Raw genomic sequence first — 14,084 nt, forward strand, 5'->3', positions numbered from 1 at the left:
CCCCTGGCCAGAATTTCGGCTGGAGGGACGGGGCGCCTCCCCCCCACCGCGAAGCAAGCTGCGGGATCAGGTAAGGGACTTTCATCCATCCCTACCCATAGGGCTTTTTCAGATCAGGATGTGCAGACTAGCTGTAATTGGAAAGGAAAGGTTCCTCCTGTGCAAGCACCGGGTCATTACTGACCCTTAGAGGGACGCCGCTTGCACTGGCGTTTTCATGGCAGACTGTAGCGGGGTGGTTTGCCATTGCCTTCCCCAGTCGTGACTAGCTGTGATTAGGTAAGCTCAAAAACACCACAAACATAAATTGTAAAAGATCCTGAATGAGGCAAAACAATGGAAGCTCCTTTCATGGGGGAAGAAACTTCCAGGAAATTGGAGGACAGATTTTGGCAGAGCACTAGCTCCACCTCATCCCTGGAGCGAGAGACAACACTCCTCCCCCCTCACAACTGCATTGTGCTGGATGCAAATTGAGGGCTGGCCAGCCAAGACAGTGGATGTTGTTGCAGCATGAAACCCCCCAAACCCTTGACAAAAAAGAAAGAAGCTATGCTACAAGCCCTGCCAATGGGGAGTCCTAGCTGGGAGAAACTGTTGAGAATTTCTCTTCCCCCGGATAAGTTCAGTGAAATTGTCTCCCAAATTTCTCTGCCCACAAGTGAGGTGGAGGAATTTAAGAGGCCATTTGCGCACAGCCCTAGCAGTAACCCAATAACCCACTGACATCAGAGCAAAGACACATTTAATGTCACATCTAGTTTGGCAATGAAACAATGGGATTCACTACCACAAGATGTGGTGATGGCCACCAACTTAGATAGCTTTAGAGGGGATTTAACAAATTCATGGAGGATAAGGCTTTCTATGGTTTCTAATAGTAATGGCTATATGCTGCCTCCAGGATCAGAGGCAGTATGTCTCTGAATGCTGTTTCTAGGGAACACCAGCAAAAGAGGGCTATTGCTTTCATATCCTGCTTGTGGGCTTCCCATAGGCATCTTGTTGGCAACGGTGGGAACAGAATGCTGGACTAGATAGGTGTTCGGTTTGAGTCAGCAGGGTTATTCTTATGTTCATTGGTTAGGTTTAACCCCCCCTCTCCCCATGGAGATTTTCTCCTCTGTATAGGTTAGGGTAGGCTGAGTGATTGTAACTGGCTCAAATTCACCCAGCAAGCTTCATAGCTGAGTAGAGATTTGAACCCAGGTCTCCCTGGCCAAGTCCAGGGCTCTACCTACTGCACCAAACTGACTTTTATTACTATTTTGCATGCTGTTCTTTGCTTACCAGGCCTCTGGTTATAATAGAATGCAGTAGTCATGGCTGTTTACATGCGATTTGCCACTAATTTCTCATCTTCCGCTTGTTTGGGGAAATTTAGCCACCGGAGAAAGAAGGAGGTCTCCCACGTCAAGTTGGAAACAAGACAGAGTGTGCACTTCTGGGTTTTGTGCTGGACTTGAAACAGGATTATCAAGCCGTCCGGAATGAAGTGCCTGAGGAAAAGCTGTACAAGGTCTACACCTTCAACTCAGTCCGCAAGTCCATGAGTACAGTGCTGAAGAACCCAGATGGGAGCTTCCGCATGTACAGCAAAGGAGCCTCTGAGATCATCCTGCGCAAGTAATTAAATTATTTGCTAATGGCTCTGTTGGGGCCTCTAGTGATTATTTGCAGCATATGCTTCTCTGTTCTATGACTAGGGTACTATAAACCCTTCCAGGAGGTCTGTAGGACAGACCTGGCACTGGGGAGCTCTCTTTGTAAATAAGGGAAATTCCCATAAGAAATGGTCAGTCTGTCCTATTAAGAATGTGTAGAATGGAGAATCTCGAAGAAGCTCTGGTACCATCTACAGAAGTGGAAAGGTTACTAGCTGTCTTTCTTTGGCTTCCTGTTGTGCTGATTCTCGGAGATCTTCTCCTCCATATCCCTATCTGGATTTTCTTCCAGTTCTGTAGAAAAGCAGAAATGTATTGTCCAGGGAAAGGCTCATTCTTTGAGTTAAATTGAAACTGGTCAGAATTGCAAGAAAGTTGAGAGGCAACTCTTATATGCTTTACTTCTCTGTTTACCTTTCTTAGTTATCTCTGCACTAGAGATGGAAAAAGGTTTCCGACCCTTACATTTCTGCAATTAACTCCCCCCATTCAAAAATCCCTGAGTCATTGGGCCAGTTCACCATACTGAAAATAACCCTAGTGGGTTGATTGTTCACTCGGTAACCCACATTACTCCCAACAGATGATCAAGCACTCCACAACTTGCCATGGTTTGCTTTCCCCTTAGTCTTCCCACCTGCTCCCAGCACATATCCCAGGAACCTTCATGGCTTTGCAATGTCAGATGCATTTCTACTTTTGGTATGCTTTGTGCGCTGGGCATGTTTTACCTTTGCCAGCTCCAGAGGGAAATTTTTCCTCCTTCTCAAATCACTTCCTGCATAGAATTTCATGAGAAGCAAGAGTTAAACCAAGCATTTGGTTGTTGTTTTTTTAAAGACTTTTGCTGCACCTGCAAGAGAAGCAGCTTTCATTCACCCTCCTCCTCCTCCACCTCTGCCACCTGCAAAGAGTTTTATGAGCAATAAGAGTAAAAGCCTCCCCACTCCCAGTGTGTGATTTCTCTTTTTTAAAGCTTTTGGCTGCCCTTTCATTCTTAAGAGAAAGTTACTTTGGCTGCTCCTTGCTGCCGGGGACGACAGTGTGTATGCGTGATTGACTTACCTCTGGGTAAGTGCGTGCTGCCCCAATTCAGGACCGTGGCAATTTGGGAGGGGGATTTAAGCTTTCCCCCTCAGGTTTTAAGTGGGAATTCTTTCCCCCGTGCATTTTGAGTGCTTTCCCCCTTTTTTTTAACACTCATACACACGGGGGGGGGGGGGGAGATTTTGGCATGAAAACAGGAGTGGGGAAGCTTAAATGGCCCATCCCAAATCGCCATGGTCCCAAATTGAGGCCATATGCACTTACTTAGAGGTAAATCAATCATGCATACACACACAACTCTGCTAAGAAGAGGAGTGTCTCTGGTCACAAGGAAAAAAAGATGGTCACTGTCAAATGAAGTGCCAAACTGGAGGAGGAAGGGGCAGAGGGCACTGACACTGTTGCCAGGCAGAGTTTGGCAAGCAATGCCACACAGAGCAGTCATGTTTTTTGCCACTCTTGCCAGATGACTCTGTAGCCCTTCTGAACAAACCATGTGGAAACTACACTACCGGCTTTGGACAACACAAGTCACTCTGAAACAAACATGGCTCACAACCCACTGTGACTTATCATCTGGTTCGCATGTAACAAAAAGCCATCATGGGTGAATTTCCCTGTGGGGCGTCTCATTGTGGTGGCCAATTTGAATATCTGAGGCGCAGCGGGGGCATGCCGTAGCTTCTTGTTACATGTGAACCTGGCAAGGCTGGGTTGTTGGGGTGGTTGACAAGCCACCCACAACTCTAAAACAGCCCATGAGTTATGGGTTGCTTGTCAACCACCCCAACAATCCACCTTTGCTGGGACATAACGCTGGGCACATAACGAGAAGCTACTGTGTGACCCCACTGTGAATATCAAAATGGCTGCCACGATAAAAGCCCCGTGGGGAAATTCACTCATGGTGGCTTCTTGTTACATGCAGACCAAGTCATTTGTGCTGTGTGAACCCTGTCATTATGAGCGGAGCCCAACGCTCACACACATATTTCACCTTGGTTTCTAACAGCTTGGCACCAGCCCTCTTCATCTGCCAGTTTCCTACTACTACCCTTTCCCACATGTACTAAATGGAAAGGGGGAACAGAGGAGGGAAAACAGTAGCTAAGGTTAACACTGAGGGCTGCTTCTAAAGCTTTTCCTGTATTGCCAGTGTGAACTCTGAGAAGTTAAGTGTAGGTGTTTTTATCCTCCTGATTCTTTGACCAGGAGGAATAAAAGAGTACATTTCCCGTCTAGTTTGCCCATAAAGGAAGAGCTTGAGCCAAATATCTGGACTGCTGTTTTCCCTCCTTTCACTAACCCAACCTTGATTAAGTGTAGGTAACTGGGCAGGAGGGGGATGAAAACTGGTAAACGATAGGGCTGTGCACCACTTCAGCCCGAAGCCTGAAGTGGATCAGGGCGATTCCAAGAGGGTCGAAATCAGATCAAAGCAGGTCGGATTGATCCAAAGTGCTTTGGCCCAATCCAGACAGCTGCCTGCCAGCCCCCTGCTCCTTACCTGGACCCATAGGGAGTGCCTGCAGCCGTCACCCTCTTCGAAGGGTCGCCATTTTCTTGTAAAATAGCAACTCTTCTTCCAGTAATTAAATGTTGTGTAGATTTCGGTCGTAAAGGGGCTATCCACGCAACCTTGCGGGCATAAATGTTGTGTAGATGGCCCCTTTTCAGCCGCAATCTATGCAACATTTAATTTCTGGAAGAAGATTTGCCATCTTAAAAGAAAATGGCGACTCCCTTGAAGAGGGCAACGGCTGCAGGTGCTCCCCATGGGTCCAGGTAAGGAGCAGGGTGCTCACACGGCGGGGGGGGGGGGCTATTCAGATGTCCGAATCCCACTTCAGTTCCAGAGTCCAAAGCGGTTCAGATTGGTGCCGAATCAGGCCCAGGCAGGTCAGGGCCGATTCAGAAGCTCCGAATTGGCCTCTGAAGCAGATTGGAGGGTCCCTGCACAGTCCTAGTAAATGAGTGGGTTGATCATAATGGTAGAGCTACCTCAAGTTGTTTTTTTATGATCTTTGGAGAATTCTTTAAAAACCTCAAGCATTTCCCAAGAATTCTCTTATTTTAAAAAAAGCTCCAAAAGGCCCAGCCTGTTCCAACTTGAGATCCATTATCACTGTACGCTCTTAGGACTCTTATTTAAGAGACTGGCCAACACAACACACACTCACTCAATACTGAACATCCCTTCCAGAATTGTAGCCTTCAGCCTGATATAATAAAAGGAACAAAGTCTCTCTAGCCATTTCTATAACCTCTTCATTAACAGGACAGCAGTATTAAGGCTCACATGGAATCAAACAAAAATATGGATACATTTCTTTTCAGTCCCCCCACAAAATATGACTTGGTTGAATTTTAACACAATTAAGTACACATGCCATATTTTCATATTTCCATGTTTCTCTCAGCAGGCGTCCTCTCTTAATTTTACTAACATATATCACTACATAGCCACTGAGGGCAAGAACTGCATAATTTTGCAGACTCTTGTGTTTCGCTCTTTACATTGGCCCAACAATATGTCTTAACAACCATTGGAATTTGTTGAAGTGACAGACACTAATGATACAAATACTTTCTGCACTAAAGTACATTCAGCAATGTATGCTATTTAAGAAAGGATTTTGTTGCTTTGAAAGATTTCTTCACTCTCTCCGCTTCTGTCCATAAAGCACTCTTTCACTTTCATATTTTGTCTGACAAAAAACATACCCACAGCCCACTATCTATCAAGAAACTCTCCTCTCTGTGCAGCTCACTGGTAGAGGATGGGATAATTGTAGAGATTAGGCACATAGAGGCAGGATGAGTGCCCTAGTCATGGGTGAGAGACTGAAAAATCTAAGTCCCCAAAGCATGACTAAAAGAAGAGCTAGTCAGTTCCTTCTACTTCTTCCTACATGTATACTGGGTGCTCTTCACTCTGTCCACTAGGGTGTGAAACAGACATTACTTAAGATCCATATCTGGTAGCTACATCATCTGTTCATTTTTACCTTGGAGTAGGTGCAGGGGGCCTGACTGGAACCCTAGCACGAGGGTAGGGGAGCTTTAACACACACACACACACACACACACACACACCACTGTGAGCCCAATCTGGATCAGGAGCCCTGCACCTGTTATAGAGTAAAGGGTAGGTTCTTTTCCCCATGGGACACAAAGTTGCAAGATACAGATTTAAGGTCATGTCTGTTTTGATGCCTAGGTGGGCAGGCTCTTTAGAAAAAAGATTTGGCTCCGTGCTGGACAAGGATGCACCTTCCATTTCTTCTCTAGAGCCAGTCTTTCTCCTGCCTCCACAACAAATGGATGTAGGTCTCTTGGTCTGCTTCTAAAGCAGATTGATTTATTATTATTATTATTATTATTATTATTAATAATAATAATAATAATAATAATAATTTGTGTCCTATCTTTCCATACATAATGCTCAAGGCAGCCAAGGATTGTTATCAGCTTGTGCAATAGATCTAAGCAAAAAATAGACTGCTAACTATTTGGTATCTCTGGCCCAATTAAAATATACAATTCTAGTGAATTGTTTTTGTTCATGTGAAGGCAGTCAAAGCAGCAACTATGCTTCTTTCTCCTAGAGTGCCTTTGTTTGCTGCAGAGAGGGGGTATGATAAAAGGGAACCCTGCAATATTCAACCATGACCATTGAACCCAGCCCCCTTGTGAGGCAAAAATGGATAATATACTCCTATATGTAAAGAGTGTGTGTTCAATCAATAAAGCACGCGCTCTTGATTAATCCAATACAACAGGGGTGGGCAACTTATGATTCTCCAGATCTTTTGATCTTCAACTCCCATAATCCCTCATCATAGCCTGTGCTGGCTAAGGTTGATGGGAGTTGTAGGCCAAAATATCTGGAGGGCCAAAAGTTGCCCACCCCCTGCTATACAAAGATCTAAAGCTGTTTGCTTTTGCTCATGGGAACACAGCCTTTGAAATACATGCTCATGCCCTTAATATATCTTTTCCTTTGATGCAGATGCACAAAGATCTTGGACAAGAATGGGGAACCCCGGATATTTAAGGTGAAGGATCGGGATGAGATGGTGAAAAAAGTAATTGAGCCAATGGCTTGTCAAGGGCTGCGTACCATTTGTCTGGCCTACCGGGACTTCCCAGCTGGTGTTGAGCCCGACTGGGATGCTGAAAATGAGATCCTGTCCGACCTTACCTGTATCACTGTGGTTGGCATTGAGGACCCTGTTCGGCCAGAGGTACCAGAGTGGCTCTCTTCTATGTCTGTGCCTAGTGTGAAGGGTGCTAGATCACCTTTTTCCTCTTATATTCTTTCCCTCTCCATGTTGCCTATCATTGTATCTCTGCTGTTTCTAGCCGCCACCTTATCATAGAATAGTAGAATCATAGAATAGTAGGGTTGGAAGGGGCCTACAAGGCCATCGAGTCCAACCCCCTGCTCAATGCAGGAATCCAAGTCAGAGCATCCCTGACAAATGGCTGTCCAGCCTCGTCTTGAAGGCCTCCAGTGTGGGAGAGCCCACCACCTCCCCAGGTAATTGGTTCCATTGCCGTATTGCTCTGACACTCAGGAAGTTTTTCCTGATGTTCAGTCGGAATCTGGCTTCCTGTAACTTGAGCCCATTATTCCGTGTCCTGCACTCTGGGATAATCAAGAAGAGATCCTGGCCTTCTTCTCTGTGACAACCTTTCAAGTACTTGAAGAGCGCTATCATATCTCCCCTCAGTCTTCTCTTCTCAAGGCTAAACATGCCCAGTTCTTTCAGTCTCTCTTCATAGGGCTTTGTTTCCAGTCCCCTGATCATCTTTGTTGCCCTCCTTCAACCCCAGCTTTGGGCTCTCTCCTCTTATTCTGATGGTTATACTTGTGATCTGATCTTTTCCAAACCATGTTCCTTGATGTGTCCACTGAGAATCTTTTCCTCTTTGACTACCACCTTGCCACTTCTCATCTTTTATTCTCTTCATTTGCCTCTCCTACTTAGATAATCAATTGTGAACTTCAGTATATTAGATTCCTTTACCTTTCTGTCGTGTCTCCTTCATCCTGTCACTTCGTTTCTTTGCCTTGGTTTTGCTTTGTCTTGCACCTCTGAATCCTTTGCATTTCTTCCTCATCTGACCTACTGATCTTCAGATCTGACTTATTCTTTCTGTTTTCCCTGCTTCTGTTCGTATGCCAATGACTCCCTTTGGAGGAAGTCCCATAAACTTTCTGAGTACCACCATTACTGTGCTGCCTCATTCTCTGAGATAACAGTACTGTTAGGTGGCAGTCTGTCAGTGTCCACTGTGAGGCTGTGTTACTAATGAGGTTGCTAGTCTGGGAAACCATTCCTGTCAGATTAAGAGTATGGTTGTACCTCCATTCCTGACTGATCCACCTGTGTCTTTTGGCAGCTAAATAGCAGGGAGAAAATCAAGAAGTACAGCTCTTCGTGGGGGAAAGCTGCATCTATTGAATGTCAACAGTGCCAATAGGACCAGAAAAAGCAGCTGTAAGGCTGAAAACCAAAGTAAAAAAAGAAACAGCTGCACCAATTAAATTCCCAACGCGTTTCGACACTTGTTCTTTATCAAGGGAAAAACTCTTGGAGATCATAGAATCATAGCATAGTAGGGTTGGAAGGGGCCTACAAGGCCATCGAGTCCAACCCCCTGCTCAATGCAGGAATCCAAGTCAGAGCATCCCTGACAGATGGCTGTCCAGCCTCGTCTTGAACACGTCCAGTGTGGGAGAGCCCACCACCTCCCCAGGTCATTGGTTCCATTGTCGTATTGCTCTAAAAGTCAGGACGTTTTTCCTGATGTTCAGCCGGAATCTGGCTTCCCGTCACTTGAGCCCATTATTCCGTGTCCTGCACTCTGGGAGGATCAAGAAGAGATCCTGGCCTTCCTCTCTGTGACAATCTTTCAAGTACTTCAGGGCTAAACATGCCCAGTTCTTTCAGTCTCTCTTCATAGGGCTTTGTTTCCAGTCCCCTGATCATCTTTGTTGCCCTCCTCTGAACCCTCTCCAGTTTGTCTGCATCCTTCTTAAAGTGTGGTGCCCAGAACTGGACACAGTACTCCAGATGAGGCCTAACCAGTGCTGAGTAGAGGGGAACTAGTACTTCCCGGGATTTGGAAGCTATGCTTCTATTAATGCAGCCCAAAATTTGCCTTTTTTGCAGCATTTGCCTTTTTTGCAGCCACATCACATTGTTGGCTCATATTCACCTTGTGATCGACAACAATTCCAGGATCCTTCTCGCTTGTAGTGTTGTTGAGCCACGTATCCCCCATCTTGTAACTGTGCATTTGATTTCTTTTTCCTAGGTGCAGAACTTGGCATTTATCCCTATTAAATGTCATTCTGTTGTTTTCTGCCCAGCGCTCCAGTCTATCCAGATCACTTTGAATTTTGTTTCTGTCTTCCAAAGTATTAGCTATCCTGCCCAATTTTGTGTCATCTGCAAATTTGATCAGCATTCCCTGCACCTCCTCGTCCAAGTCATTAATAAAAATGTTGAAAAGCACTGGGCCCAGGACTGAGCCCTGTGGTACCCCACTCGTTACCTCTCCCCAGTTTGAGAAGGTCCCATTGATAAGCACTCTTTGAGTCCGATTCTGTAGCCAACTGTGGATCCACCGGATCGTTGTTTCATCTAGCCCACTTTGAGCTAGTTTGCTCATCAGGATATGATGGGGCACTTTGTCGAAAGCTTTGCTGAAGTAGAGGTATATGATGTCTACAGCATTCCCACAGTCCACAAGGGAGGTGACTTGATCAAAAAATGAGATCAGATTTGTCTGGCAGGACTTGTTTTTGACAAATCCATGTTGGCTTCGAGTAATCACGGCATTGTTTTCAAGGTGCTTCCAGATGGATTGCTTTATCATCTGCTCCAGAATTTTCCCAGGGATTGATGTCAGGCTGTCTGGTCTGTAGTTCCCAGGTTCCTCCTTTTTACCCTTTTTGAAGATAGGGACAACATTAGCCCTCCTCCAGTCATCTGGCATTTCCCCTGTCCTCCATGATTTCTCAAAGAGAATAGACAGCGGTTCTGAGAGTTCTTCTGCCAGTTCCTTTATTACTCTAGGATGCAGCTCATCTGGCCCTGGAGATTTGAACTCATTCAAAGTAATTAGGTGTTCCTTGACCATATGCCGATCGATCTCAAGCTGCAATCCTGCTCCTTCAGCCTGTACTTTGCCTTTGCCAGGGGGGTCATAGACCCTCTTTTGGGAGAAGACTGAGCCAAAGTAGGAATTGAGCACTTCTGCCTTTTCTTTGTCATCTGTTATCGTTTTGCCATCCTTATTTAATAGCTGAACAACCATTTCTTTCCTCTGCCTTTTACTATGCACGTAGCTGAAGAAAGCCTTTTGTTGTTTTTAGCATCCCTTGCTAACCTCAGCTCGTTCTCAGCTTTAGCCTTCCTGACATCATCCCTGCAATTCTGTGCTACCTGCCTCTACTCTTCCTTTGTTACTTGGCCTTCTTTCCACTTCCTATATGTGTCCTTTTTTGTTTTCAGGTCATTCCTGAGCTTTTTGTGAAGCCACATTGGCTTCTTCTGTTGTCTTCCACCTTTTCTTCTTGTTGGAATTGTTTGTGATTGTGCCTTGAGAATTTCCTTTTTTAAAAGATCCCACCCATCTTGGACTCCTTTTCTCGTTAGCGTCGCTTGCCATGGGACCTTACTGATCATTGTTCTGAGTTTATTAAAATCAGCTTTCCTAAAATCCAGGGTACCCGTTTGACTACACTTGGCTTTTGCTTCCCTTAGGACCAAGAACTCAAGTACAACATGGTCGCTTTCCCCCAGAGTTCCTGTAACTGCTACTTTATCCACTAAGGCATCTCTGTTGGCTAGGATCAAGTCAAGGATAGCCGATCCTCTAGTTCCTTCCTCTACTTTCTGTAGGAGGAAGTTATCCGCCACACAAGTCAGGAATTTCCTGGAGGGGCCATGTTTTGCAGAATTTGTCTCCCAACAAATATTGGGGAAATTGAAGTCCCCCATTACTACTACATCATGCTTCCTTAAAACATTGGCTATTTGCTTTTCAAAAGTTTCATCCCCGTCTTCTCCTTGATTGGGTGGCCGGTAGTAGACTCTGACCACCAGGTTCCTTTTATTCGTTGCTCCATTTATTTTGATCCAGAAGCTCTCGATGGGGCTACCAAGCCCATCTTCCTGTATTTCTGTGCAGAGATAGTATTTTTCACATACAGTGCAACCCCACCTCCCTTTCTGTTCCTCCTGTTCTTTTTGAACAAGTTATATCCTTCAATTTCTGTATTCCAGTCATGAGAGTCATTCCACCAAGTCTCAGTTACACCTATCAAGTCATAATTTCCCTCGTGTATTAAGAGTTCAAGTTCGTTCTGTTTGTTTCCCATACTTTGGGCATTAGTATATAGACATCGAAGACCATGTGCTTCATAGTCTGGCTTTCTTCCAACATGTGTCTGAAGACTATTACTGGGCGCTATCAGAGCTGTTCTCTCCGTTGCAGTGCATGCGCCTACGTCCATTGTTATCCCTAACATTACATCTCCCTTCCCCGTAGGATTCAGTTTAAAGCCCTCCTGATGAAGTTCTTCATGCTGTGGCCAAACACATTCTTCCCATCCTTTGTGAGGTGCAACCCGTCCCTTGCTAACAGCCCATCTTGCAGGAAGTATAGCCCGTGGTCCCAGAATCCAAATCTCTCTCGTCAGCACCACCTTCGTAGCCAGTTGTTCACCCGGAGTATTTTTCATTCCCTTTCTATCCCTCTTCTAACTACTGGAAGGATGGATGAGAAAACTATCTGGGCCCCAAAGTTCTTGAGTTTCCTTCCCAAAGCTTCAAAGTCTGACATGATTTCTTCGTAGCTCCGCTTGGCGGTATCATTTGTTTCCACATGGATGAGAAGAAAGGGATACCTGTCAGTGGGCTTTATGAGTGCAGGCAACCTTTCAGTCATGTCTCTAGTCCATCCTCCCGGGAGACAACATACCTGGCGAGTCCACGGGTCTTTACGACATACTTAAGCCGTGATCCCACACAGCAAGGCGTCTCCCACTACTACCACTCTTCTCTTCTTCTTGTTGTAGGCCTGGGTTTCATCGCCTCTGTTTGACCTTCAGCCTCTTGCTCACTCTCATGTAGGTTCCCCTGTGATTCTTCCTCTGCAGGCTTTCCTCCAGTCTCATCCTCAAGTACCTGGAATCGGTTCCACAGCTCCACTGCTTCCACTGGTGCAGAGTGGCATCTAGTTCTTCTTCTCCTGACTGTCACCCTTTTCCAAGGAGTATCCTCTACTCCATTTTTCTTCACCTCAGCATTTCCCACTGCCTCATCTTGCTGTTGCTCTTCAAGCTTCTGGTCTGCCCTTTGCTGCTGTAGTTCCCCCATTCTGTCCAAGAACTCTTCATGTTCTCTTATTCCCCGGAGGGTTGACAGTCGCCGCTCCAGTCCACTTACTTTTTCTTCCAGCAGCGTGATCAACTTTTACTTGTTGCAGGTGTAGGCCATGTTGTTCTCAGGCAAGAAAACAAGCACTGCACACACCTTGCAGGTCACCAGCACTGGAGAGTCTTGTCCTTCCATTTCCTCTTTTCCCTTTTTGTGTCTAGCTTTGTGATGGTTCTAGACTAGCCTGTGCCTGCTCCTCTACTCAGTAGAGGTTAAAAGCAGAGTCCCACTGGTGTGGAAGTGTGTGTTACAAGACAAATAAATGGAAAAAAGTTAGTTAAAAAATAAAATAAATAATATATGAAAAAAAGGTTAGGGGCCTCCCCTGCCAAACTCCCCTGGCCAACTCCTGTTTGCTCCCCCTGTCCGCTCCCTCTGGTCCCTCGCTCTCTGGGAGCTTGCTTGCTTCTGTAGTCCCTGGACCAGCTGGAGCAGCTTGCTCTGCTCTGCTCTGCTCTGCTCAGCTGGGAGGCGGGAAACAGACTGAAGCTTCCCGCCCACTCAGTTCCTGGGAGTACTCAGGCCACACACCCCCAATTCAGTTGGAGGTCTCAGAAGCACCTGGTGAGCTCACAGCCACTCAGAAGGATAAAGGGCAGCCCCCTGGGCTTCCTGCAGCCCACTTACCTCTTAGCCTCTGTCTCCTTTGTCTCCTTTGTCTCTTCAACCCCCCTGGCCAACTCCTGTTTGCTCCCCCTGTTCTCTCGCTCTCTGGGAGGTTGCTTCTTCTGTAGTCCCTGGACCAGCTGGAGCAGCTTGCTCTGCTCTGCTCTGCTCAGCTAGGAGGTGGGAAACAGACCAACAGATTCTGTTGAAAGGTAGAATGCTTTTCAGTCTTCTTTGGAAGAAGCAAGGGAGAGGGAGTCCTCCAAAAGAATCTCCAAGAGTTTTTCTCTTGATAAAGAAGTGTTAAAACATGTTGGGAATTTAATTGGTGCAGCTGTTTCTTTTTTACCTATTGAATTTCACCTTGCTGTGCAGCTGTTCAGGATAGTTTCTACTGTCAGGAAAGGAGCTGACAGGCATATTTAACAGTTGCCTAGAAGAGAGAATTTTGGTAGATGCTGATTCTCCTGTCATGATGCTGCAGGTTTAGAAGACATGGCAAATGTCAACGTTCTTCTGTGCACCTATTGAAGGATACAGAAACCTTATCTTGTGCTGAATGTGGCCACTTTAATTCACAAATTCCACACAGTAGCGACAGCAGATATTCTGACACATATTGAAGGTTACTGAGGGAAGAAGGGACACGTTTATTTTCATCCAGCAACTGCCTCCTCACTCTACTCCTCCTCACCTCTCACACTCTGCTTTCACTCACAGCTTACTACAGGAGTGACAAGCAGACAACTGACCTAACACAATAAACCGTCCCATGCTTACTTCTTGATTACATTTCAGAACTGGCCCCCTGCATGCGTCTTTCCTTAATTAAATGTTGAAGTATCTGGGGGTTGGAATGGCTTCACAGATGCCCTGCATGCACTATCTCTGGAGGCTGTGATTCAGTTTGCTGATTTCTTAGTAATGTCTCCCTCTCTCCCTGCTCAAGCTTGTTCTGTACAAGATAAACCCATTAGAGCAGTGATGCACTACTGCAGTCAGTGATGCAGGGCAAAGCGGGAGGCTGACCTGCTGCTACATTGCCACCCCATAGCAGGAGAGTGGTAAATATCCCCATCACCCACCCACATATTGGCACCAGAGGATCCTGAGCAGTGCTGTGTCATTTAGGGATGGCAACAAGGTTACATCTTGCTAGAGGCGAGAGTGGTGACTATTCCAGAAACCGCTCAGTGGAAACTTGTTGCCTGGCTACAAGGGTACTCCATGTGCTGGAAAGCCACAGTTGTCTCCGGCTCCCAGCATGCATATTACATTGCATGTATATGCAGTTAAATATGTGTGTGTG

General features: G+C 46.0%; 1 protein-coding gene across 10 annotated transcripts in view; it reads left to right on the forward strand.

The window, feature by feature from the left end:
* ATP2B4 (ATPase plasma membrane Ca2+ transporting 4) overlaps positions 1-14,084 on the forward strand; it is a 212,865-nt gene that overhangs the window by 145,998 nt on the left and 52,783 nt on the right. For all 10 annotated transcript variants that reach the window (XM_084853179.1, XM_084853173.1, XM_084853174.1 and 7 more), the window contains 2 exons: positions 1,385-1,626; positions 6,724-6,958. In XM_084853179.1, coding sequence (XP_084709305.1) covers positions 1,385-1,626; positions 6,724-6,958 — 477 coding nt within the window. The remainder of the gene's footprint in view (positions 1-1,384; positions 1,627-6,723; positions 6,959-14,084) is intronic.

This window comes from Heloderma suspectum, chromosome 4 (assembly GCF_057233095.1).
Source record: "Heloderma suspectum isolate Gila_16-S chromosome 4, 16-S_ref, whole genome shotgun sequence".
In the NCBI taxonomy this organism is placed as follows: Eukaryota; Metazoa; Chordata; class Lepidosauria; order Squamata; family Helodermatidae; genus Heloderma; species Heloderma suspectum.